Source organism: Ursus maritimus, unplaced genomic scaffold (genome assembly GCF_017311325.1).
Source record: "Ursus maritimus isolate PB19 unplaced genomic scaffold, ASM1731132v1 scaffold_18, whole genome shotgun sequence".
In the NCBI taxonomy this organism is placed as follows: Eukaryota; Metazoa; Chordata; class Mammalia; order Carnivora; family Ursidae; genus Ursus; species Ursus maritimus.
In genome coordinates this window covers 36,105,010-36,131,758 of record NW_024424230.1, presented here as the reverse complement: position 1 = coordinate 36,131,758, position 26,749 = coordinate 36,105,010, and the positions used below count along the sequence as shown (strand labels likewise).

Genomic DNA, 26,749 nt, shown 5'->3' with positions numbered 1-26,749 from the left:
CTCCTGCGAAAGGCATTCCTACTTGAAAGGCTCAGTGACGTGCCTGTGAATATGCTGGACGCCATCCAGGGCATTCTTATTTCTATTGTACTAAACCACGTACGTTGTAGCCTAAGGTTCCTGTGCTTTGGTGGTTCCTCATCTTCACCTTTCTGACCCTCATCCTACACATGCTGTATGCTCTCCATGGGTCACCAATGCAGACTCGGGCTTTGGGGACTGGTGCTTCTTCACGGGGCTCCTGCATGGGTCCCCACACATCTCCCTGCATGCACGCTCAGGAAGACACAGACAGGGCTCGCCAGGGCAGAGTGCCTGTCATGGCCTCCTTACTGTCTTCCTGCTTCTGCCTTGGCCCCAACAGTCTACTCTCCTCTCAACAGCCAGGGGGAGGGGTCTAGTAAAATGAAAGTTGGCTGATGTCACCCTGCTGGGCAGAATGACCCATGGCTCCCCTGACCACTAAGAGTGAAAGCCCAGGGCCTTACTGTGCCTACCACGGCCTCTGGGATCTGGCCCCAGCTACCCCTGTGATTCATCTCCCATGCCTACCTAGATAAACACATGTCTATCTCCTCCACCTCCTTCAAGTCTTAGTTCAAATGTCACCCTCTCAATAGACCCACCTGCGCCACCCTATTTTGGGAGTCATTAAGCATTTTTATTGTGAGGTGGTTGTAGATTCACATTTAGTTAGGAGAAATAAAACAGGCAGATCTCCCAGGCCCCTTACCCAGGTTCCTGCAGTGGTAACATCTTGCAAACCTATAGCACAATAGCACAACCGGGACATTGCCATCAAGACACAAAATATGATATCGTTTATAGTTGATACAGTCGAGATGCAACATATCCCCATCCCAGCAAGGATCACTCGCACTGCTCTGTTACAGCCGCGCCCCCTCCCCTCTGGCCCCGCCCCCTCCATAACCCTGGCGACCGCTCATCTGTGCTCCATTTCTATAATTTTGTCATTTCAAGAATGTCATAGAAATAGACTCATATAGTATTAGGGTTGACTTATGGTATAAGTGCCTCTCTGGACATATAGTATGGTATAAGTCTACCCTTAGGGATAGACTTTTTTTTCTTTTTTTTTTTTTTTTGATCATTCACCCCATGAAGGACAGCTGAGTTGCTTCCAGTTTGGAGCTATTAGAAATATAGCTGCTCTGGAAATTCATGTTTAGGTTTTTAGGTGAACACAAGTTTTCATTTCTCTAAGATAAACGGCCAAGAGTACAATTGCCAGGTTGCCTGTTTTTGCATGTTTAATATTTTAAGAAATTCAGGCCATTTTATCTTGAACTGTAAACTCCCCACAAATACCCAGAAACACCCAACATCTTTCACCCTGCTCTTCTGTCATATTTTCCACGGCATCTCACCTTCTCCTCTACTCTGTGATGAGCTTATTAATTTATTAGGTGTCTTGCGTCTGATCTGTCTTCCTCATGCACCCCCGCGGTCGATCTGGGCTGGAGCAGGCATAAGAAGCGCTGATGCTGGCAGCAGACCTGAGGTCAAGCCTCTGACCAATGTCCTTCCTCAGGGGAGCGTTTGCTGGGATTATGAGGGTGCACAAAGGCCACCGCGCCTGTTAGCTGCATCATGTGGCCATGACGACAAGACAGCCCACTCACAGATTCCCCAGATAAAGCAGTCCCCTAGGCTTACCACCAAGTCACATTGAGCTCAAAAGCCAAATCAGTGCTATCCCCAAATAAAGCCTTCTGCTCAGGAAAGGTTTAACTGAGAAACTGTGATTTATGAGCTGGCCAAGCAGAGCTGCAGTCCGTGCAGACCCCCTGCCCCCAGCAGTGCTTCGAGGCACCCACTAGTCCCAGGGGAGGGACTCATTCTGCAAATGAGCAGAAAGGATTCTAGTTAGAAGCATTCAAAGAGCCCCAGAGGCAGGAGAATCAAGACAGGACTGTATTTCATGCTGGAAAGTGAAAACCAAATAAACCAAGCTGCCTCTCGTGGCAGCCGGCCAGCTCAGCTGTGTAAGTGAACAGCAAAACATTGCTCTGCTCTGTGGAAGCCCCTGGAAGAAATCCAGAGCCTTGTGTACTTAGCCTGACTGGGGGCTTGTTGTCATTATTATCATTACCACAAATTCATCTATTTCTTAATACATTGGTTTCTTTCATTTTGAACACTTGCTTGACATTTGTACTGATTAGGTGAATGCTGGAACAAATGATTAAATAATTTTGTAAAATAACACTTTGGCTTGATTCAAAGTGGAAATGTTTATAGTGTTCCCATTAACACCAGATGATGTCAGCCTGACTATTGTGCTGCTTTTTCAAAAACACACGAGTCTGAAAAAAGCCTTCCCAAACAATCCAAAATGAGTCAAGGCTCTAAAAAGACTTTTCTCCATAAACGCCCTCCTCTGTGATTTGGCCCTAGCAGCAAAATCCATGAGGATGCTAGGAGCACAGTGCCTCTGAGTTGGGAATTCACATATCTTGTTATCTGAAGCGTCTTCCAGAGAGATGACGGGTGTCACTGTGTGCAAGTGCCACCTGTGTCCCCTCCCAGCCTGGCTCTGTGGGATGTGACATCTCTGTGCTTTGATTCCTATGATTTCTGTCCCCCCTTTTCTTCCTGACCCCTTTTTCTCCTCCAGTTTCTCCTTCCTTTTCTTCCCCCTTCTCCCCCACACTAAGCTAAACCAACTAAACTAACCAAGTAACCCAACTAGATCTCAACCCCAAAGCATCAGTGGTCCTAATGGAGATATAACTGTAGCCTCGGTGCCATAAACTGCCATCCTCACCCAGGAACCACAACCCCCTCCCCCAGCCCTGGACAATGGGAAGGAGGAGAGGGTGTCCAGGCCCAGGGAGTAACCTGTGCCAGGGGACAGTTCTCAGTGTTCCTCTCCAAGCAGAGACCAGCTGGCCCCTGCCTAGATCCACTCTGTACAAGCCCCATGTGGACCTTGCCCCAGCCACCTGTGCCTCCTCAGTACCCCCAGAGAACCAGGGGAACCATGGGAGGTAATCACTGTGGTCTCTTCCCTATGTTCTGCGGTGGAGGATGGGGTCTGAAGAAGGAGGTTTTGTTGCAGGCTTCAACATGATATCTGGGGAAGATTATTATCAACTTGTGGGGGAAAGGAAAATCCATTTCTAGTGTCCTCCACGACTAAACTATAAATGGTTAGTGAGCACTGCAGGCCAGAACAGGCAGGTACCTGCCCAGGCCTGCAATCCTGGGTCAAGGAACCACAGTAGGGACCACTCTCCTCAGAATCAGAGGCCCCAGAGCCTGGATCCATAAGCCAGGCCATCCTGGGATGATTTCATGGTGGCTCCTGTAGTATTCTGCTCAAGCTGCTGTAACAGAGGACCACAGACTGGGTGGCTGAACAACAGAAATTTCTTTTCTCACAGTTCTGGAGGTTCGAAGTCCAAGATCGAGGACTGACAGGGCCAGTTTCTGGTGAGGACTCTCTTCCTGGCTTGCAGACAGCTATCTTCTCACTATGCCCTCATATAACTTTTCCTCCATGTGTATTCTGAGAAAGAGAGAGAGAGAGGAGAGCTCTCTGGTGCCTATTGATTGAGAGTGCACATGAGTGGGGAGGGGCAGAGGGAGATGGAGAATCTCAAGCAGGCTCCAGGCTCAGTGCAGAGCCCCACGCAGGGTTTGATCCCATGACCCCAAGAACACAATCTGAGACAAAATCAAGAGTTGGACACCCAACAGACAGAGCCACCCAGGCGCCCCTCTGGTGTCTCTTCATATAAGTGCAGTAATCCTATGGACTCAGAGCCCACCCTTATGACCTCACGTAACCTTACCTCCTTATAGGCCCCATCTCCAAATACAGTCACATGGGGGATTAGAGAGAGCTGGACAGGAAAAAGGAATAGGCCATGATACGTCGTATAGATAACCCACTAGCCTGCATATGAGAAGGCCAGGCATCCTCTCCCCACTTCCCTCACCCATGCGCTGGGGAGAATACAGTGAGTACTGTGCACCTGTGTGGTACTTGCATGAGCTCTTGTGTATGTGGAGCCTTGAGACGTAAATGGAGAAGCTCTCGGGAGGCAGAGGCAGGAGAAGAGTAATCTCCTCACTTTTTCATGGTGCCGCTGGAAGCCAGCCCCAGAGCTGGCAGCCCTAGCTGCCATCTCTCTCTGGCATTATGCCTCCCTAGTATCTGTTTCTAAACCTAGACTCTGAGAGAGCCACCATGTGTCTGTTGACCAAAATTAGGGACCTGCTGCCCTTGCGGCTGTTGAATGAAGAGCAATCCAGAGTGTGGCCTGGAGTGCAGGGCAGCTTGGTGGACCTAGCAGCTGCATGGACCAGAAAGACAGCTGCCTGCCTCAGGAAAGAGGGTGTGTGTGTGTGTGTGTGTGTGTGTGTGCATGCACATGTATGTTGGAGATGAGGGTCATTGCCATGAGTCCTAGCAATTAGCTATGACTCTGGGAGGCCAGAAATATGGCCCAAGCTGACTGTACAATTCAGCACCTTGGTCCCACTGTTCCCAAAATCCTGTAGTCCTGGCCTAGCACAAGGCCCCTAAGAGACTGGGGAACCAAGTCGGGGATACATGCATTGTGGCAGATGTCCGAGCCCTCTGTAGAGGTGTGCATGTGAGTCTTGTGTGGGGGAAAGGTTAGTTGGTGTGTAATACTGATCCCCACTCTCTCCTGCCCCCTTGGGAAGAGATAACCCAAGAATAAACTGAAGCAGAGCCTTGTGACCCTCACATGGGGTGGGGAAGGCAACTCGGTCCTTATGCAGCCGACACTCCTAGCTGGGTAGCTGGGGAGGTAGATATCTGCTTCTACCCTTGCAGAAAAGAAGCAAGAGGACTCAAGCTTTTAGAAAAGGTAACGATATTTTAAAAGAAGATTAAAATTACTTAACTGGCAGCCACAAATAGGTGTCAGGATTCTCCCATATAGTGCTGACAGCCAGCCCTGATTTGAGTTATATGATGTGTGCTAGCCCCTCAGTTACTTGAGTTGGTCATGCAATATGCTAGACTCAGCCAGACAGCTAGGCAACAGGTATCTAGAGTCCCCAGGGTATGCTAGGCCAGTACAATACTAGACATACAGCAAACCAGACACAGTCCCATCCCAAAGCGGGAGGAGACAGACAATGAGCCACTAACAGAGTAATCAGTAAATTTCACTGTGTACCAGAAGTCAGGTGCCACAGAAAAAGAAAAGTCAGAAGAATAAAAAGAAGAGAGGTGGGCAGTAACAGGGCAGGGGAAGTGGGTTACAGTTGTGGTCAGAGAAAGGCCTCCGGGGAAGGTGACATTTGAGAAAAGATGGAACAGGAGAGAGCCAAGTGGATTTGCAGAGGAAGAGCCTTCCAAACAGAAAGAAGCGCCAGTGTCAAGGCCCTGAGGCAACAAGATCAGGGAGAGTTCATGGGTAAGGTTTACATGGGGCCAATATGGGAGAGTGGAAAGAGGATGGTTCCACAGAAATCAGGGCCCTCCTCCATATGAAGTTCAAAAAGTCCCCTCACCTCCTGACTGAGTCACAGGCCTTCCCAGGCCATGAGGCCAGCACCTCATGAAGAAAGACTTTATCTCATTGAACACATCCCATTCAGTCTCTGGACTTGATTCCACATTTCTAATTTCAGTCATTAGGACTCCGTTTTCTAGTGGCTCCTTGCCTCACCTCCCCTGTGGTGGGTAAGCTTTCCTTATGTCTGCTTTACCTTTCACTCCCCTGATCATGGTTCATACTCCTTTCAGTACACACACTCTGCTTGGCTGCCTCCAACCCCACCCTCAAAAGGGTCTCCTGACTCAGTCCAGCTCCTGGAATCTTTTACCTCAGAATCTAGAAAACACACTCCCACCCCCTAGGTTTCCTGGACCCAGAGTCAGGGTCAGGACCAGTTAGCCCTCACAGGGCATTAGATGAAATGATTCATCAGATCTTTCCTGGATCCCAAGAGAAATTTCAAAAAATGTAATAAATTCCTCACTGCCCTAGATGCCAAAGCAATGGACACATTTTACCCTTTGTGCAAAACACAATCACAATTACAGTACTATAGGATCTTAACACATTTGGATCGCTCTTTGGGAACATTTATTGCCCTCTTCTACAGAGACACAAAGGAGATAGAGACCCCAGGAAAGACCCTGAAATGTACATGCTTGCAGAATTGTATGCTTTCAGCTTATTTTTTTGTTTTTGCTTTTGTTATTTGACTTATTCTCACTAAAGTAGAATGAAGACCTCTGCTCTGCCCTTCCTGAGCAGAAACATCTAGCAAAATTCATTTCTGATTGAGAGATGCTGTTTTCTCTCAGTAAGTTTCCTCCCCATAGTAACTCTTGCTCAGCACTACCAAAACCCTTGAGGTGTGCTTCAATCCTCACCTTATATTCTCATCCAGGCTTCCTGCCTGCACAGACTCTCCCTCCAGTGAGACTGTACTCTCCCTGAGAGAAGGAGCAGAACACCGTAAACCTCTGCAGGTATTGTCTTGGCCACTGAGGAGCCATAACATGCCAGGCCTTCCACAGACCTGCTGAAGTAGCTTTAAACTGCTTCTGAGGTTCCTGTCAGAATAGCCTGAATGTTTCATCACTTCTAGAGGCCTGAACTCTCAGGCTCCATGGAGAAATGGCTTCATACCCCACGGCAGAGTTGTACAGAGGAAAGTTCTTTATGTGGGATTTGTACCCACATGTAACTATGCTATAAAAACAAACATCTGCAAAAGCTCTGTGGCTTAAAAGGACAATGTTTTATTTCTCACTCACACTCTGAGTCCGCCACGGGCAGCTGGTGACTCTGCTTCGCTCTGTGTCGCTCACTCAAGAATGCCGGCTGACAGTCCCCGCAATGGGGAGCATCGCTGCTGTTGTGATGGAGTGTATTTGTTTTCTATTGCTCTGATAACCAATTAGCACAAACCTAAGCGGCTTAAAACAACACAAAGGTACTGACTTAGTTATGGAAGTCCACTCCAGAATGGACTAAAATCAAGGTGTTGGCAGGGCTGCTTTTCTTCTGGAGGCTCTAAGGGAGAATCTGTTTCCTTCCTTTTCCACCTTCTACAGGCCACCTGCATTCCTTGGCTCATGGCCCTTCTCCATCTTCCATCAGAGCAAGCAGTGTAGCATTTTCAAATCTCTCGCTCTTTCTCTCTGTTACTTCTGCTACCATGTCACATCTCTCACTCTGACTCTTCTGCCTACCTCTTTTGAGGATCCTTGTGATTACACTGGGCCCACCTAGAGAATCAAGGATAATCTCTTTATCTCAAAACTCCCAACATAATCACATTTGCAGTATCCTCTCTGTCCAGTGAAGTAACATATTCACGTGTTCCAGGGATTAAGCTTTAGACATCTTCGGGGGCCATTATTCAGCTTACCACACAGAGTGACAGTGTCCAATCATACACAAGGATATATGCCTCGAAGCATTCACATTTCACACGCTTCTTTGGTCAATCAAGTCACATGGCCACACCTAACTTTTATGAGGCAGGAAGTACAATCTCTCATATATAGAGAATGAAAAGAATAAGAAGAAGCACCTTTAGTTCTTCTTCAAGATTAGGATGAAGAAGAATGCAGAAGGCCTTCAGGACCATGACAGCAACAAAATAAATCTAGATGAACTAAGAATCATACATTTCTATTTGGTGAATGAGTTGTAGATACAGGGAAGCCCTGATTAACTGAATTTTAGGTGGAGATGAGCCCCTTGTCGTTAAGCCAACCTAGCCCGGTGCAGGTAGGTAGAAGAACAGGTCCGCTATAGAAGAAGACATTGTTCCTGGGAGGCAGCCAAGCTTTAAATGACAGTTAGGTCATGATTAAACAAGAGAAAACAAATATAAACCCGCAAACCCAAGAAGTTGAGCAAGTCAAAAGCAGAATAAATATAAAGAAAATCACACTCAGGGATTTTGTAGTCAAAATGCTGCAATAAAGTTAAAGAAAAATGTTAAAAGAAGCAAGAGGAAAAAGGCATATTATATACATACAAAATTAAAGCTGACATCTCATCAGAAACAATGAAGGCCAGAAGACAATGGAACAAAACCTTTTAAGTCCTATAAGAAAAACACCTGCAACTTAGGATCAGTACACTACCAAAAATATCTTTTAAAAATTAAGGCAAAATAAGGCATTTTTAGATAAACAAAAGCTGAGAATCATCTCTGTCAAATTCACACTACAAGAAATATAAAGAAGTTCCTTAAAGTTGATAGAAAATGATATCACTGAGTAAGTCAACAAGAGAGTTAACACAAATTTCAAACATCAGGAGTAAGAGGGGATTTCACTAGCAGTCCTACAGACATAAAGGATTAATAAAGGTTAATAGTTTTTGAACAATTTATGCTAAAAAATACTAACAGGTTAGATAAAATAATACTCCTTAGAAAACAATATCAAAACTGACACAGGAAGAAATAGAAAATCTGAAGATCTCCATGTTGATTTTTAAAATTGAGTGTACAACTAAAACCCTTTTGTGATTGAAACCTTTTCCAGTCACAGATGGTTTCGCTGGTAAATTCTATCAAACTTGCAAGGAAGAAATTATACCAATTGTACACAGACTGTTTTTAGAGAATAGAGAAGGAAACCATTTCCCAATTTTTAAATTTTTTGGCCAGCCCAACCCTAATACCAAAAGCATAGAAAGACATTACCAGAAGAGAAAACCACAGACCAATATCCCTCATGAACACAGACACAAACATCCTTAACAAAATATCAGCAAATTTAGCCCAGCATTCTTTTTAAAAAGGATAATACAACATGACCAAAACCAGGGAAATTTTCCCAGGAATGTAAGGTTGTTTAAGTTTTTTAATATCAACCAATATAATTCATCACATTGTCAGAATAAAAGAAGAATCATATGAGCATCTCAATAGATACAGGAAAAACGTTTTACAAAATCCAGTAGTTCTTCAGGAAAAAAACTCTCAGCACGCTAGGAATAACAAAGAAACTTCCTTAAAAAAAAAAAAATTCCTCAACCTGATAGAGCGAACTTCAAAAAACCTACAGCTAATAGCATACATAATGATGAAATATTGGAAGTTTCACCTTAAAATGAAGAGCAAGGCAAGGCTTTCTACTCTCACCACTTTTTTTTTTAATTTTTTTAATTTTTATTTTTTAAGATTTTATTTATTTGAGGGAGAACAAGAGAGGGAGAGCACAAGGGGGGGGGGTCAGAGGGAGAAGCAGACTCCCTGCTGAGCAGGGAGCCCGATATGGGACTCAATTCTGGGACTCTATCCTGAGACTCCAGGATCATGACCTGAGACGAAGCCAGTCACTTAACCAGCTAAGCCACCCAGGCATCCCTACTCTCACCACTTCTATTCAACATTGTACTAGACATCACTATTCACTGGGACAGTAGGGCAAAAAAAATAGGCATAAAGATTGGAAAGAAAGAATTAAAACTGTCTAGAACTAATAAGTGAATTTAGCAAGGTCTCAGAATACAAAATACAATATTCAAATGTAAATTGTATTTCTATGCACTTGTAGCAAACAAGTAAAAATTAAATTAAAAAATATCATTTCACAAAAACGGCCAGAGGGAACACTTTGGGGTATTGAAATCTCATTTATGAAGGTGCTAACGCACAGTCTGAAAATAAAGAAAGCAATTCCATTAGAAAAGCATGAAAGGAATAACATACTTAGGAATAAGGAGGCATAAGACTTGTATGCTGAAAACTACAAAGCATTGCCGAAAGAAATTAAAGTAGACCTAAGTAAGTAGAAATACATCCCATTTTCATGTATTGGAAGACTTAATATTGCTACTCTGACTGTAGTACCCAAAAGCAATATGTAGAGTCAGTGCAATCCTTATCCAAGTCCCAATGACATTTTTTTTTTTACAGAAATAGAAAAAAACCTAAAATTTAAATAGAATCTTAAGAGACTGCAATTGCCAAAGTAGATTTAAAAAGAACAAAATTGAAGGACTCACACTTCTTTTTTTTGTTGTTGTTAGATTTTATTTATTTATTGGACAGAGATAGAGACAGCCAGCGAGAGAGGGAACACAAGCAGGGGGAGTGGGAGAGGAAGAAGCAGGCTCATAGCAGAGGAGCCTGATGTGGGGCTCAATCCCACAACGCCGGGATCACGCCCTGAACCGAAGGCAGACGCTTAACCGCTGTGCCACCCAGGCGCCCCAGGACTCACACTTCTTGATTTCAAATGTACAGGTATTTCTCCAACAAAGATATACAAATGGCCAAAAAAGCACATAAAAAGATGCTCAACATCACTAGTCAGCAGAGAAATGAAAATCAAAATCATAACAAGATATCCCTTCTTACTCACTAAAATAGCTATAATAATTATAAAAAACAGTAACAGAAAATAAACTCTGTTGGAAGGGATGTGGAAAAATTGGAATTGTCATGCATTGCTGGTGGGAATATAAATTGTGTAGCCACTGTGGAAAACAGTTTGATGGTTCCTGAAAAAGTTAAACGTAGAATTACCAAATGATACAGCAATTCTAGTTCTAGGTATATACCAAAAAGAACTGGGAAAAAGTATTCAAGCAAACACTTATACACGAGTGTTCATAGCAGCACTATTCATGATAGCTTAAAGGTGAAACAACCCAAATGCCCATCAACTGATGGAGGGATGAACAAAATGTGGTTTACCCACACATACGATGGAATATTATTCAGCCATAAAAGAACTGAAGTACCGACACCTGCTACAACACGGATGAACCTTAAAAACATGATGCGAAGTGAAAGAGGCCAGATGCAAAAGGTCACATATTACATGGTTCCGTTGATAGAAAATATCCAGAATAGGTAAGTCCATAGATACAGACAGCAGTGTAGTGGTTGCCAGGGAATGGGGAGAAGAAATAGATACTGCTAATGGATATGTTTTTGGGTGGGGCATTATGGAAATGTTCTAAAATTAGATAGTGGTGCATACCATTCTGAGTATACTAGAAATCACTGAAGTGTACAATTTTAAATGATTTTATTGTATGTAAATTATATCTCAATTTTTAAAATTCTATGCGAAATAGAACTGCACACCAAAAAAGTGAATACTACCTCTGTCCAACTATTAGAATGGCCAAAATCCAGAACACTGACAACATCAAATGCTGGAAAGGATGAGGAGCAAAAGGAACTATCATTCATTGCTAGTCGGAATGCAAAATGGTACAGTTACTTTGGAAGACAGATTGACGTGTCATACAAAACTACACCTACTACATGATCCAGCAATCATGCTCTCTGGTATTTACCCAAAGCAGTTGAAAACTTATGTCCACACAAAAACCTGTACAGGCTTGTTTATAGCAGCTTTATTCACAATTGCCAAAACTTGGAAGCAACCAAGATGACCTTCAGTAGGTGAATAGATAAGTAAACTATGGTATATCTAGCCAATGCGGTATTATTTATTACTAAAAAGAAATGAACGGGGGAAAAAAGAGTGATCAAGACATGGAAAGAAATGGAGGAAACTTAAATGCATATTACTAAGCAAAAGAAGCCAATCTGAAAAGGCTGTGTATAATTTCAGCTATATGACATTGCAGAAAACGTAAAACTATGGAGATAGTAAAAAGACCAGTGGTTGCCAGGGGTTGGGGGAGAGAAGAGATGAATAAACAGAGCACAGAGGATCTTATGGCACTGAAAATACACTGTACAATACCAGTGTGATGGATACATGTCATTATACATTTATACAAGCCCTAACGTCATACTCAAAGTAATTTGTTCAAGATGGATAACAAATCTAAATAGAAAAGGGAAACTAATGGTTCTAAAAGAGAGCATAGGAAAATACCTTCATGACCTTGAGGTCGGCAAAGATTTCTTAGAATACAAAAAACACTAACCATACAAGAAAAATAGTGATCTAAAAAAGGGCATCAAAATTAAAACTCAGCTCATCAGAAGATAGCATTCAGAGAATGAAAGGAATGCAGAGCCCCGATGACCACTACAGCCGCAGGCTCCAGCAACTTTTACTGGCATCTCAATCTCCTCCTCCAAGGCTTGAACCATGTAAAAGACCGTGTTAACAACTGCCCATCTTTTCTCACTTAGATTGACAGATTGACAGTTTGTAAAGGACACGTCTGGCCCCGGACAGTTCAAGAGCTTTCCTGCCTAACATTAGTTTCAGGAGTACAACATAGGGATCTAACATCTCTCTACAGCATGCTGTGCTCACAAGCGTAGCTACCACCTGTCACTACACAACGCTATTACAATTCCGTTAACTACATTCCCTATGCTGTACCTTCTACCCCATGGCTTACTCATCCCATAACTGGAAGCCTGTATCCCCCACTCCCCTTACTCATGTTGCCCATCCCTCTACCACCCTCCCCTCTGGCAACCATGAGTTTGTTCTCTGTATTTATGGGTCTGTTTCTGCTGTTTGTTTGTTTTGTTCTTTAGATTCCACGTAGAAGTGAAACCATATGGTATTTGTCTTTCTGTGTCTGACTTCTTTCACTTAACATCATACTCTTTAGGTTCATCTGTGTTGTCGGAAATGACAAGATCTCATCCTTATTTGTGACTGGGTAATATAGTCCATTGTGTATATATACCACATCTTCTTTATCCACTCGTCTATAGACGGACACTTAGGCTGCTTCCATACTTTGGCTATTATAAATAATGCCGCAGTAAACATAAGGGTGCAAATATTTTTTTCAAATCAGTGTTTTTGTTTTCTTTAGGTAAATACCCAGTAGTGGAATTACTAGATCATATGATATTTCTGTTTTTAATTTTTGGGGGGACACTCCATACCATTTCCCGCAGTGGCTGCACCAATTCACATTCCCACTGACAGTGTATGGGGTTCCTTTTTCTCCACGCCCTCACCCACACTTGTTACCTCTCTTGTCTTTTTGATTCTAGCCATTCTCAACCTTCTTTTTAATATTCAGTTGGTAGCCAGGTTCCAGGCGCAAAAGGCCTTAAGAATCACATTTTGAAAATCAATGAAATTGACAGTTCTGAAACTGCTGCGTAATTCCTCCGCTTGCTCAAGAAGCATCTTCTGTAAAACTGTATACCGTGACTACTACGGCACCTCCTATGTGGAGCCCCTCACGAAATTCTTTTACATGAAATTTCACATAAGCTGCACAACATGCAGGGATTATTACCTTCATTTTCAGACGAGCACATTAAGATTTCTGAGCATTCTGGTAACACCCTCGTAAGTGAAGGCCTGGAGCTTAAACCCAGATCCTCGGCCTCCAAATCCAGCACTTCCCACCTCATTGTCAGGCCTGGCTGTGAAATGATGTTGAAAATATTATCAGTCACTAATTCTGCTTTGTGAGCACAGTGACAAATCCATGTGCAAACAGAATTTACAGAACAGTGGTGAAAACAGTCAGACGTTTTGCCCATCCCAACATGACCATGCGCTGCCAACATAGAGCTGCCGGAGGCTCTAGGAAACCTCAGGTGTTGTTTTCTGGAAGTAAGCAGCACTAGGACCTCCAGATGGAGCAGACCAGCCAGGTTTGCTTCAACGGGGGATCACTAGTCACCAGCAGAGAAGTGAGCAAACGGCCTCAAGAGAGAATCTCATCAGGCCATCCCTCTGGGCGTGGGCCTTGCTCAGGAATAAGCTTTAAGACATGGGCGACACTCCACTGCTCTGTGGCTTTTTGATTGGCTGATTGTTTTGAGCCTTCTAGTCCTTGTTTCATTTTGAAATGCCAAAGTCATTGCTAACTAAATGAGACAAACTGTGAGGAGCGTTTGACCAGGGATTGGGCATCCAGAGGACTCATGAAAAGTCCTGCTGACACCCCCCTGGTTTTCTGTCCTGACTCCTACACAGGTGAAGGGTATGTGATGGACCAGGAAGAACAGGAAACCAGGAAGAAGCTGGCAAAGGGTAAAAAACAGAGGGATAGGACTGAGGTGTGAAGAAGCCCAAGAGACAAGAGAGCTGGAACGACAGCTGGCAAAACAAAACGGTGAGATGTTAGCGTTGCAGTGGCAGGGCATGTCTGCGTGACGCGGCTCGGGGTGCATATTTCAGAGTTTCAAAGGCATTGACCAGCCCGTTTTTTTCCTTTGAACCGAAAATCTTCCTAACTTGATTCCATGATGCTGGAATGATGTGTTATGTGCCAAATAGACAAATCAGAGCATTACTGTTGGAGATATTTCTACTAAGAACAAAAAAAAGCTTCTCTGTACTTCCCCTTGATAATCTCTCTCCCCTTCTCAAATCCTACCGTTCCCCATTAAACAACAGCACAAGAAACATGATGGATACAGAGTCACATGTATTTACAGCCTCACAAATTACTCCAGGGGACAATGGGCCAGACTTTGCATATGCACAGTAAGATGAGGAATCTGCTCATTTGGGTTTTGTCACATCTAGCTGTTACTGGAGATTACAGCTTCATTATCACAGTTCCTACAAGTAGAATGTGGGGGAGCTGGTGAGCATTCTGAGTCATTTCCAAAAATGCTTCTAAGGGAAATTCTGCAAATAATACTATTTCTCAAGGGAGAAACAATTTTGACAACAATTTCCTTTTCTCAAGTTACACCAGGTAACATACTACTTTCTGAATTAGAAACAAGATGAACCAGAATTTTTTTTTTTTTTTTAGATTTATTTCCTTATTTGAGAAAGAGGGAGAGAGAGCAGGAGGGAGGGGCAGAGGGAGAGGCAGTCTTTTAAGCAGACTCCAAGCTGAGTGCAGAGCCCGTCTCAGGGCTTGATCTCACGACCCTGAGATCGCTACCCGAGCCAAAACCAATAGCGCGATGCTTAACCGACCAACCCACCCAGGCACCCCCAAACCAGAATTTTTAAAGTGAATGGACTATGGATTGTATAATAGATATTTAAAACAGCAGTAAAGGAGGCTAAAGTGTATCAGTTTCACTTAGTAAGTGGCTGATACTCTCTCTTGCCTGTGGCTTGAAAGCAGCATTGAGGATCCATGATAAAATTTTCTTCAATGACATGTGATCCAGCAGTTGCTGTCCCATTGCAGGTTTTAGGATGACTTTTTTTTTTTTTTTTAAGATTTATTTATTTGAGAGAGAGCCGGGAAGGGGCAGAGGGAGAGGAAGAGAGGGGAGAGAAATAGACTCTCTGCTGAGCATGGAGCCCCACACAGGCCTCGATCTCACAACCCAGAGATCATGACGGGAGCTAGAATCAAACTGGACACTCAACTGACTGAGCCACCCAGGTGCCCCTAGGATGACATTTTTAAAAAGCTTTTGTTTTTTAAATAAACTTTTAATTAGAACAGTTTTAGATTTACAGGAAAGTTGCAAAGATGAAGAATTGCCACATAACCCCACATGCATGCAGTTCCCTCGATTATTAACTTCTTTTATTAATATATTTCCTAGAATTAATGAACCAATACTGATTCATTATTATAAACTAAAGCCCATGCCTTCCTCAGATTTCCTTAGTTTTTGCTTAATGTCCCTTTTGTGTTCTAGGATCCCATTTAGGATGCCATGTTACGTTTAGTCATCATGTCTCCTTAGGCTCCTCTTGACTGTGACGATTCCACAGGCTTTCCTTGTTTTTGATGACCTTGACAGTTTTGAGGAGCACTGGTAAGTTCTTTTGTAGACTGTCACTCAATTGGGATTTGTCTGAGGCTTTTCTCATAACTGGGCTGAGCTTATTGGATTTTGGAAGGAAGACCACAGAGATGAAGTGCTATTCTCATTACGTCTCATCAAGAGTGGGTGCTATCGACGTGACTTACCACTGTGGGCGTTAATACGATAATGTTTTACCTCACTGAGGAAACAGGGAGCTCCCTGATGGCTAGGCCAGAACCCCAGCCCCTAGGTGTGTGTAGGAGAGGTTGTAGGGTGTTGGGCCTGAGCTCCAAACTCCACGACAGAATTTAAAAAGTGGAGAAACCTGAGGAGGCAGGCACCTGTGCCTCCCAGGAAGCCCCCGAGATTTAGTCTGCTGAGTGACAAGATTGCTTCCAAGGTGGGAGAAGGTGTGCTGTGCCCCAGTTTTGACTGTGCGAGGAAGCCCAGTGACTGGGGGTGGGTGGGTTGGGAGATGGGGGGGGTTCGGGTGGGAGTGATTTATAAATGTGGGTATTTACTTAGCAGGCAGAGGCTATGTTTAAAATGCAAGCCCAGTTAAAGGAGCATCTTAAGTCAATCAAGGCACAAGCATGACACAGATAAGGCACAAACCAGTCTGGTAGGAGAAACGTGTCTGAGGTTTGAGTCCATGGGTTGGAAGCCGCAGAGCATGGGGCACCCAGGCTACCCTGAAGAGGGTTCCACACAGCTCATGGAAGGCAGGGCTCTGGAAGGCCGGAGCCAGCCAGGCCTGTAATGAAACTGTCTGTAGAGGGCACTGGGCATCCGCCATGCTTCCTTCCTGATCTCCGCTGCGCTGTGGCAGTGAGGGTTAGCATTTCCACTCATCTCTCCTTGCTCACACTCAAGGACTCTGCCTGGCCTGCAGGCCAGAATTCTCTCAGGCTATGGGTTTCCACATATGTTCCTGCGTGGAAAGTCCCCAGGCTGCCCCAGGATGTCCTCTGCAGTGTCCCATCCTGTCCTCCCGATTGCAGCTGCAGGCGACCTATGCCACATCCCTCCTGCCTGAGTCACCGCCCCAGGCCACATGCTGCCTTTCCTCCAGCGTGGCCTGGAGACCGGCCGCTATCCATTCCATCCTGTGGCTGGTGCCTTTCTTCTTCAAAAATACTACATTTATTTTTGCTGCCTACATGAAATGGCAATTTATTATCCAAGGAAAATTTTTCCATACTTAAGTTACCCCCTTTCCTTTCCTACCTCCTGCTTAAGCTCTAGCTTATCCCATCCCTGCTGGGCCCCACTCCTAATTACATTATTTGTATACTTCTTTTTCCCTGGTTTTCCTTGACAGTTATAACACCATTTTGGTCAAAAGGTTAGCCTGTCCTTTTGTGGGGGAGGGGATCCAGGTACTCCCCAACCACCAATCAGCGCACTTCTGACCTTCTCCTTCTTGCTTATCAGTGTCTTCTCTCCTTGACCACCTTACTACCCTTCCTGTGGAGGAGGGTTCCGTTCCCCATATGAATGGATGGATGAATGAAAAATGAACAAGTGCGATGATGCCAAATGTCTAAACCAAGTGATTTTTAATTTGTTGAATTAACCAGAATTTTGAGACCAGATGGATCTTATTTATCTTAAATAATTGGCAGGCCCCTGGAATCGTGTCATATGGCATTTCAAGTTTAAAATACTTACAATACATAATTTGAGGCTACATTTTGTGCCAATTACTAGATTCTGGAGAAGGAAAAAGAATGCCAATGGTTTTAGAAAATTTATGGGAGGAAAACTTGAAATTAAAAACATTCTCAAAAATTAAAACATTGCATGTACTATAAAAAAATTTCTTCGTAGCCATTGACATTTTACCCAGATATGATAGCAATACTGCCTCGAATCCCCACAGCATAACTTAGGTCAGGGGGTGCTTATTCTAAGCACTCTTAAGAACTGTTCTATAAATACGGAATGCCCGTTATGTATCAGGCAACAGTACTAGTAATTTCTAGTCATTTTCCCCTGTGAAAAGGAAATAGTTCTGGTTTACTCACTTTTACTGGCTCTACCGTGAGCCAGACCCTGCTCAGTATCAGGCTCCCTGCCCTCGAGGATCTCAGCCTGGTGACCGTGCCAGGCAGCAAACATGGAGCCTGTGCACTGTGCACTTGGGGGAATTCTGGGGCAGGGAAGACAGACAGAGGCTTTCTGAAGGAGGTGACTGCTAAGCTAAGTGCTGAGGGATAAGGGAACTCTCCAAGTGATAGTAGGCAGGAAATGAGCTCGCCACATTGTGGGAAATGAACGTTGCTTTGAACACAACTTATCTGAAAGAAGACATGAGACCAAAATGTAACTGGGAATGAAGAAGCACTCCTCTATAACCAGGATGCGGGCCTGGGGACGTGAAGTCTCAGTCCCTTCCTCAGAATCTGCTCTCCAGGAAGTGGTGAGGCTTGGTGAACGGGGATTCCAGAGAAGCGAGGCACATCCTCCCAGACACCTTTCTCCTTCCAGCCACCTCATGACCAGCTTGGACCATGACTCCTATGCAGCCTTTGGGCACACTGCCCAACATCCCTGTGATGTTTCTTTGGGTTCTTCTCCCAGCTCTTGTGAAATGCAAATACTGCCGAGCAAAACACGTAAATGAGTTCGTGCTGGCCTCAGCATCATGTCCATGGTGGCAAGAGAGCGTTTGCCTGTGGTGTGGGGGTGGCATAGACAGAATGGGATTGGGCAACTCCTTACGGAAAGGATGGTCCAGGGCCCCTGGGGAGAAGGTGAGAGGCACTTTGAGCTCTTCTCTGGCCCTGCCAGTCCCCACTGACTCTGATTTAAAAGACAAAACAAAAGTTATAGTTTTGGGAATGATGCTGGGTCACAGAATCTTCAGAAATGGAAGGCATCTTACCACTCATCGCTCCCACTCTCCCTCCCCTAATTTAATCAAGACAATTTTTGTTCCTTTCCTTTAGAGTGACTCATAAGGGAACAAAATAATCGTTTAAATAAAAGTCACATCTGGCAGAGCCATTGAGCGTTTTTAGTCTAGCTGCTGGTTTTCACTCTAATGTTTATGAAGCATATAAGATGGGCAAGCCTCACTGCTAGGTATGGTAATACCAACAAAAGCTAGTTTAAATTAAATGTGTCCACCCTTTAGGGAAAGTGTATTGGTCAGCGTTCTCTAGAGAAAGAACCAGTAGAATGTGTGTATATATGAAGAGAAAGAGATTTATTTTAAGGAATTGGCTCACAGGATTGTGGGGCTGGCAAGTCTGAAATTTCAATGGCAGACCAGCAGGCAAGAGATCCAGGGTAGGGTTGATATTGAGTCCAAAGGGAGCCTGGAGGCAGAATTCCCTCCTCTTGGGTGGTCCTCAGTCTTTTTCTCTTAAGGCCTTCAACTGATTAGATGAGGCCCACCTACATTATGAAGAGTAATGATTGATTCAAAGTCTACTGGTTTAAATATTAATGTCATCTAAAAAAGCAAATCTAGACTGGTGTGTGACTGAATATCTGGGTATCATGGCCTAGCCAAGTTGCACATAAAGTTAACCATTCCAGGACATTAATTACATGGACATGTGCACTTACATGGTGTCCTCGTGTTCCATCCAGGCAAGTCCCTGTGTTCCTTCTTGCTGTTCTCAGGTAGCTCCACACCAACTGTCTTCTGCCAGAGGAAGTAGGGCCTGGAAGGAAGCCTGAGCGTGGGTGCAGGGGGCCGGCCTCACTGCCCTCCCTACCTCCTAGCAGCTGTGTGGTTTCGCCCCTTGAGCTCCAGGTTCCTCAGGTAAGAGTGGACACACTGCTATCCCGACGTCACAGGATCGCTGTGGGCATTACATAAGAATAACAGCCGGGTGTGCTTTTTATTTCCTGGGTGCGCTGCTGCGCTGTCAAGGAGCCTTAGCGGACCCTGACATGCGGCCGGACAGAGCGTCTCGGGTCTTGGTAGACAGGGCGGGCGGTGAGGGGCTTTCCTTGTGGACCCAGGAAGCCCGGAAGGGAGGGTTCCACCTCAAGGACAAGCCTGCATTCCACGGGAAGGTGAATACTCCCAACCCAGGGCGCCTAACTTTACTGTTTTACTCTTTTAAAATGACTACATGCTCTTTCCCCCAAATTCCAGAATTTCAGAGTAAAAAGTTTAAGTGCCCCTTCTTCATAGCTCCTACCCCAAATCCACTCCCTTCTTCAGAGGAGATTATTCACTCCTTGACATGAATTCTTTCACATCTTTTCTTATTGATGTTTTTGTTACTACAAAAATGGGGTTCACCAATGATTTTGTGATTCTTTTTCATGCACTTAGCAATATGCCATTCATGGTTTTCATGTCTAACTCTGACTTTTCATATATCATGGGTTTTTTTCTATTAGAGAAAAAAAGATAAAGAAGGAAAATAAATAAATAAGCTCCTTATAATTAAAGATGAACCTTGCCAGAGGCCTAGGAAATCAGCTTTCTGAGAGTGTCCACACTGTGCAGTCCCCTTCCTCGGAGGAGGGCCCCGGCCCCAGGCAGTGTGGCTATGAGGGCCTGCCTTCGCTGTCCCAGAACCAGCGTGCACCCAGATGCCCCATGGACACATTCCATTCCTTGCCTCTTCCTTCTGTTCCTGTAGCCATGTTTGCCTCTGAGGCTGAGCAAAGCTGATGGCCCCTGCCACTCCACAAGCAGAGACAGCAGCATCAAATTTGAAGGAAAATGGTAATGAGTGGCACAAATACTTAGGTTATTGTTTCTTTGTAAAACCTTCCAGACAAGCAAGCAAGGAGTTTGGGGGAAGAGCGCTAATGTGTACTTTTGGGACACCTCGTTTTCAAGGTCTGATATTGTCTCTAAAGGGACTTTTTCTTTGAAAAGACCAGAAACTCTGTCATCTTTATCTCTAGTTAGCAGCTTCCTTCCCAGTTGTTATGAGGGGAGATATCAGTCACCAAGGCCTTGGTTAGATCTCTGAAAAAAGCCCTTGCCGTGTTCCCTATCACAAAGCCCCAGGCATGCCCTTCTGCATTCGAGCTGGAAAGATCCAAGGCTCTGAGTCCCCCGGGCTGGTGGAGGTGACTCATCTCTCTGACCCTGAGTGGAAGAGAGTGGTGTGTTTGGTACACATGGTGCGCCTGTCAGCAGTCAGCATCCTGTTGGCCAGGAAAGGACTACCTCTTCCCAGGAAAGGCTTTGTCCGCTGCGGACACAGAAGCACCAGTGGACAGGGGCCACTGAGTCATAGCAGAAAACTGGCTGAGTCCTGGGCTTCTGTGTTTGCAGTGGGAAGAAAGTTGCCCCATTTTCACACCCTGCCACCAAAACAAGTAGACAAACTTGCCCCTTTTCTGTTTTTAAGGATTTTATGGCCTGTTGCAGGGAAACAAACAATGGTAACATATGTGATGAATACCAAGAAGGCATAAAGCAGCAGTGATTTTTTTTTAAGATTTTATTTATTTATTGGTCAGAGAGAGAGAACCACACAAGCAGGGGGAGTGGCAGGCGGAGGGAGAAGCAGACTCCCCACTGAGGAAAGAGCCCGATGTGAGACTTGATCCCAGGACCCTGGGATCATGACCTGAGCTGAAAGCAGACACCTAACCAACTAAGCCACCCAGGCGTCCTAAGCAGCAATGATTTTGAAGAGGCCCAGACGGTCATTTCTGTCAGCGCCTCCTCTCCCTGTTACTCCGATGGAGTTCATGCATCAGAGTCCTCTCCTGTCCACCCTCATGACTCCTCTCTTCCCCTGGCCTCAGTCACAGACGGCTTATTTATTTAGCTAGTTATTTACTCCTTCCCTTACACCATTAAAAAAAAAAATTGAACCAGCTTATAAAAATACACAGAACAGAAAATGGCATAAATGACCAAGATAAGGCATGAAGAAGACAAGGAAAATAGTTGATAGAGCCAGCGGTAATATGAGCACGTGGAGACGTCTATCATGTGATGTTGTTCAGTTACCACAGGTGGGCTGCAAATGTGGATCTAAGAGCCATAGAAGCCAAAGACAGGAGAAAGAAAGAAAAAAAATTTTTTTTTAATTTTAAAAACAACAGAGAAAAAAGAATCAGGCAGAAGGAATACATCGGTGAGTCAGGAAAAGACCTGCCTTTCCAAAGCAGAGCCCGGAGGGAGGTGAGTGATCACAGTTCACAACTTGCCAGCGTGGGCCAGAAACTGAATTCAATGCTCTTCTGACATTTTCTCATCCGATCCTGGCCATGATGTGGGGTAGATACTATTATGATGCACAGATTAGAAAACTGACAGTTTGAGAGTAAGTTAGCAATTTGCCCAAGACCAGAGAGTGAGTCAGTTACAGAAATGAGATTCAAACCCAAGCTATCAGGCTCTGTGTGTGGGTGCCCCATCAGGAAGTGCAGGGCAGTGAGGGGCCCTCGGGGGTATCTCTGTATCGGTGGCAGTAGTGATTTTTGTAGGCCTGTGTCTCTGGGCAGTAGATCAACCAGTATTTTCCCAAACCATAGTCAGTCATTCTACTGCATCCCAAACCTACTCTAGTACAAATTATTTATACACCCGGAGAAACTTGAAGCTGACGTCTTCGGTCTCTCCACTCCTATGCCGATGTCAGGACGTACTCTTACAGTGCTCTGGGATCACAGAGCACACTAAAGGACAACTTCACCTGCCTTGTGGTTCTTTTCTTCCAACGTGTCCTTTGTGCAATGTTTTAGGAATTGGGTATTCTCTCTGTTCAAGACCTCATGCCATTCAGGCAGCGGTTCTCAAACTGCCAGCATCCACAACATCAAGCTAATACAGACCACCAATTTTAGGAAAAAATTTAAGTTTTTAGTATTAAAAACATCATAATTTTTTTTAAAGTAGGCTCCATGCCCAATGTGGAGCCCAATACAAGGCTTGAACTCACAACCCTGAGATCAAGACCTGAGCTGAGGTCAAGAGTTGGACACTTAATCGACTGAGTCACCCAGGTGCCCCAAAACATCATATTCTTTTAAAAAGCATTTTATTATGGAGAAATTCAGACACATATGAAAGCAGAATACTATAATGAACCTCCGCACACCCATCACTCAGTTCGACAGTTATTGACTCATGGCCAATCTTGTTTCAGTGCTACTCCCATCCACTTCCTCTCTCCCATATTGTCCTGCTGCAAATCCCAGAGATCATATCATTCCGTCCATAAATATTTCAGTATGTGTCTCTAAAAGATTCCAATCCTTTCTTTTAACATTACAAAACCATTATCACAACTAACAATATTCATAAGAGTTCCTAAATATCATCAAATATCAAATGTCTAATTGTCTCAAAAATGTTTTTTAAGTCTTTTTTGTTTGAATCAGTATCCAGATAAGGCCTACACATTCCTATCAGAGAGAATATTATTTTAAATAATAGTTATCATTTCACATATTTGGAAGAGGACATCATTCTCAATCTCTTCCCAAGGTAACTGTCCTATTTGGTCAGGTTCTTTACTCCCTACTCCATCCATTTCTTTCGTTACCCTTTATTTTTACTAAGTTAAGCATCCCAACTCAGTTATAGGTCTCTAGAAGCAGCATCCAGAGTCTGATGTCTCTTTCCAATGGCCACGGATTCAGAAATGAGAGATTTCTCACTGAAAAACACTTTTGGCCCAATTATAAAACAAAATTCAAAATCCAGATGGATGTATGCTTTAACCTGGGAGACAGGAGCAAAATGGGTCCCTCTCATCCACATGGGCCCTGGAGGGCATTTGTCCAACCTTACAAGAGGTTCTAATCTATGTGCAATAATAGATTTTTCTCCTCTTAGAGTGAAGACAAGTATCGGACAGATATTGGGAGAGAGTCAAATCCACTCAGAGCAGATTGGACCTGGGTTTGGTCTTAGGAAAACAATCTGATGTTAAGGGGCTGAGTGTATCCTTTGGATACTATAGGCCAATGGCAGAATTGATAAGGTATCTGAGACAAATCACCTGTAGACATGCTGTGATGGGCAGAGTCAAGTTCTTATCCAAAGTTGAGGAAGGACCCTCCGCTGGCAGAGGGGAAAGTGGAGGGGTGGGGAGCAGACCACTGGAAAGGGCAGTTAGGAGGACACTGAAAATGTCCAGGCAGGAGGCGCCGTGCTCCTTCTGAAGTCAGGTAGGAAGAGGACCAGACAGAAGGGGAAGGATCAGTACAAGAGAAGAGGGGATCTGGGGACTGATGAGTGGGGAATAAAGAGGGAAGAGGAAGGAATCTCCAGTGCTGGGTTGCTGTGTGAAAAGGAATCCTACACACACACACACACACACACACCCTTCCGAATTACACACACACACACACACACACACACACACCCTTCCGAATTGCCCATGGCCCTGAAATGGAAAGAGCCAGCTGATCTGTGGATTAGAAAACATACCCCATGTGAAATATCCACTCTGTAGTTAGAGCCACAAGGGTTCTCAACACTGGCTGCACATTAGAATCCCCTGGGGAGTTTGACAATCCTGTGCCCAGGCCCCAGTCAAGCCAGCTGAGTCAGAATCCCTGGGTACTTTTACACTTCTCCCTGCCATCCCCTCCATTAGCGACAGAGGGGATGCTAATGTGCAGCCAGGGCCGAGAACCTCTGGGCCAGGCATGGACAGCAAGGGCTATTTCAGCACAAAATCACCTGCCTGGACTCCTGGTTGGAAGTGTTCACAGTTTGAAGCTTAGCTTGGCTCAGCTTGGACCCCTTGCTTGAGGTGAACCAACCTGACCTTTGGAACACAGCGCTCTGCGCAGAGGCCAGCAAGGACAGCCTGGCAGGGGAACAGGAAAGCTGGGAGCCAGGTGTGTGGCACACGTGCTTCCCTCTGCCTGGGGAAGGTGGCAGTCCTCACACTCCTACATGTCACGTTCGTGCGGGGTATTTGTCAAATGCAGATGCATGGGTCCCACTCCCTGCTAGGGTTAGAAGTCGAGGGTGTGGCCCAGGGATCTGCTGTTGAATGGGTCCCAGGTGACCCTGACAGAGGGCTCACAGCATGCATGCACACACCCCTAGAAGCCCCGAGAGGCCTAAGGGAGCAATGGTCTGGGGGCCCCCATGAGGGACACATATACAGGGCAGGGATTCGCTCTCATCCTGGACCTTGGCCCAGGAGAGCCGGAGCAGTTAGGACAGAGGTATCGCCCAGCAGTAAGTGTTAGAAATGATTAGAGCTTCCATCTCTAAAAATGGTTAAAATTGGATAGTGGGGCACTATCCAGTTGGGGGCTTTCATGGAAAAAAAGTGGACCTTCCCCAAGTTTTCTTTGTATAATAGAAGGTGGAAGTGAAACAGGAAGGGCCCTTGGCTCACTTACTCCTTATTTTCACCAAAAGGGAAACTGGGGGATTTTCCAAGGCTGACTGCTGGCAGCAAGTGCAGGAGCCAGAGTGGGAGCCCAAGAAGCAGCCTCTGGTCTCTCAGAGAACTTCGGTTTCAGGTTTGAGGATTCCTGTACCAGAGGCGCGAATGTTCAGTGTGCACGGGCTTAAAGGTTCCCACCTCTCCTGGTCCTCCCTTAGTCCCTTTCCGTGGGAGGGGAGCCACCCTGCACCCCTCCCACTCTCACCACTAGTTACTGGGGTGACACAGGGGCAGCTGTACCAGAAGAAAAGGAAGCCAGGTTCTGGGCTGCCACCTGCCCAGCAGGCTGCTCTCCCAGCTTTGTTTTTCTTTTCTTTAAGGCAGGAGAGGTTGCAGGAGGCGTGTTCCCTCAGAAAGAAAAGGCACCTGGCCTCCTAATCCCCCAAAGCAGCGGCAGCTCAGGCCCCGAAGCCTCAGGGTCTAGTTCCACTGTCCTCCCTAGAGAAATATGGGAGTGGACTCAGAGAGGCCCAGGCCATGTTTCTGCACTCTCCCCCTTCGAGAAGAGGAAGCCAACACTGCTGTTCCAGAGCAGGCTTTGGTCAGAGGGACAGCACCCTGCACCGGGACAAGAGCCTTTCTCGGAAGAGGTGTCAGTGCTTGCACCCCATACTCCAGAAGTGGGGCTAGGGCTGGTGTGTTAGCCAGCTAAAGCAGCCATACAAACGCCAGACTGGGTGGCTTACATAACAGACATGTATCTCTCTCAGTTCTGGAGGCTTGGGAGAGGCTGGCCCAGCGCAGCAGGGAGAGTACTCAGCTCTTTCTTCACCAGTCCCAATTTTGGACCTCCTCCAAGCATTCTCATCAAAAAACAAAAACGAAAAAACTAATCTGCTCTAAAGTGGGAGTCACCAGGACCAGGAATAATCCAGCCCTGTGGTCAGAAGTCACCGTAGAATCTTTAGATGTGTTACAGGGGAGTTCACATTGAAGCAAAAACTTGAGGAAGTACGTGAGTTAAGTTAAAAGCACAATTTTATATCTTCTTGTCAAACAACTTCACTTGAAGCAACAACTGAAGTATAATTTAATTCAACAGGAAATATCACACTTGGAGGGAAAACATAGAAAAGAAAAAAAAAACCTGAAATTAAAGCCAAACATTCTTTCCAAGGCACAGCACTGACATTTCCAGATTGACAGCAGAATGAGTTTGTTTCCATGAAACAAAATCATGAGTCCAAAGTCGGCCTTTGAAACAGTTTTCCACCTCCTCCCCATTTCTCAAGGCTCAGGGAACGATGCTTGTGGCCTTCCTCAGGGCCAGGTAGCCAGTGACGACGTCGGAGGGCAGCCTCCGGATGTAGGAAAACTCTTCAATGGTGCTGAACCGCAGCTTGCTCTGGGGGTCAGTGTAGTTGGCCTGGGTGGGAAACCGGCACAGAGAAAGGCAGAATGTTGGTGGTGGTGGTAAATATTTGAAGTTCAAGTTTAAAAATTTTTTCCTGTTTTACTTAAAGTGAAGTATCTTCATTTTGTCTTACTCTGTCACCAAGCATGCTAAATTGCTCATTTTGGCAAAGACTTGTTAATCTTCCCAGACTTGAGAAATACTTCAGGGTATGGATGGGAAGAAGAGGAGTAACCACATCAGACACTAGGATTCTTCTGGTGGGTGCTGCAAGGACTACAAGCAACAGTCCAAAACGGAATTCCTGATGATCGGCCCTCCCTGGCCCCTGCCCTCAAACTCCCACCTGCTTCCAACAGATGTTCCAGCTCTGTCCCCCAAGGTGGGAACAGGGGCTTGCCAGGGCCCC

The 26,749-nt window shown here is 45.1% G+C and overlaps 1 protein-coding gene and 1 long non-coding RNA gene across 8 annotated transcripts in view; one reads left to right on the top strand and one right to left on the bottom strand.

The window, feature by feature from the left end:
* LOC121103258 overlaps positions 1-16,143 on the top strand; it is a 57,851-nt gene extending 41,708 nt beyond the window's left edge. Inside the window, exons 2-3 of the long non-coding RNA XR_005835409.1 lie at positions 13,880-14,018; positions 15,523-16,143. This is a non-coding gene — a long non-coding RNA (uncharacterized LOC121103258). The remainder of the gene's footprint in view (positions 1-13,879; positions 14,019-15,522) is intronic.
* Positions 16,144-25,992: 9,849 nt separating this feature from the next.
* Positions 25,993-26,749, bottom strand: part of INO80C (INO80 complex subunit C) — a 16,593-nt gene continuing 15,836 nt past the window's right edge. For 6 of the 7 annotated variants that reach the window (XM_008691226.2, XM_040632596.1, XM_040632594.1 and 3 more), the window contains one exon: positions 25,993-26,352. In XM_008691226.2, the coding sequence (XP_008689448.2) occupies positions 26,221-26,352 (132 nt within the window). In that variant the 3' untranslated portion in view covers positions 25,993-26,220. The remainder of the gene's footprint in view (positions 26,353-26,749) is intronic. The other variant, XR_568785.2, reaches the window with a different exon arrangement.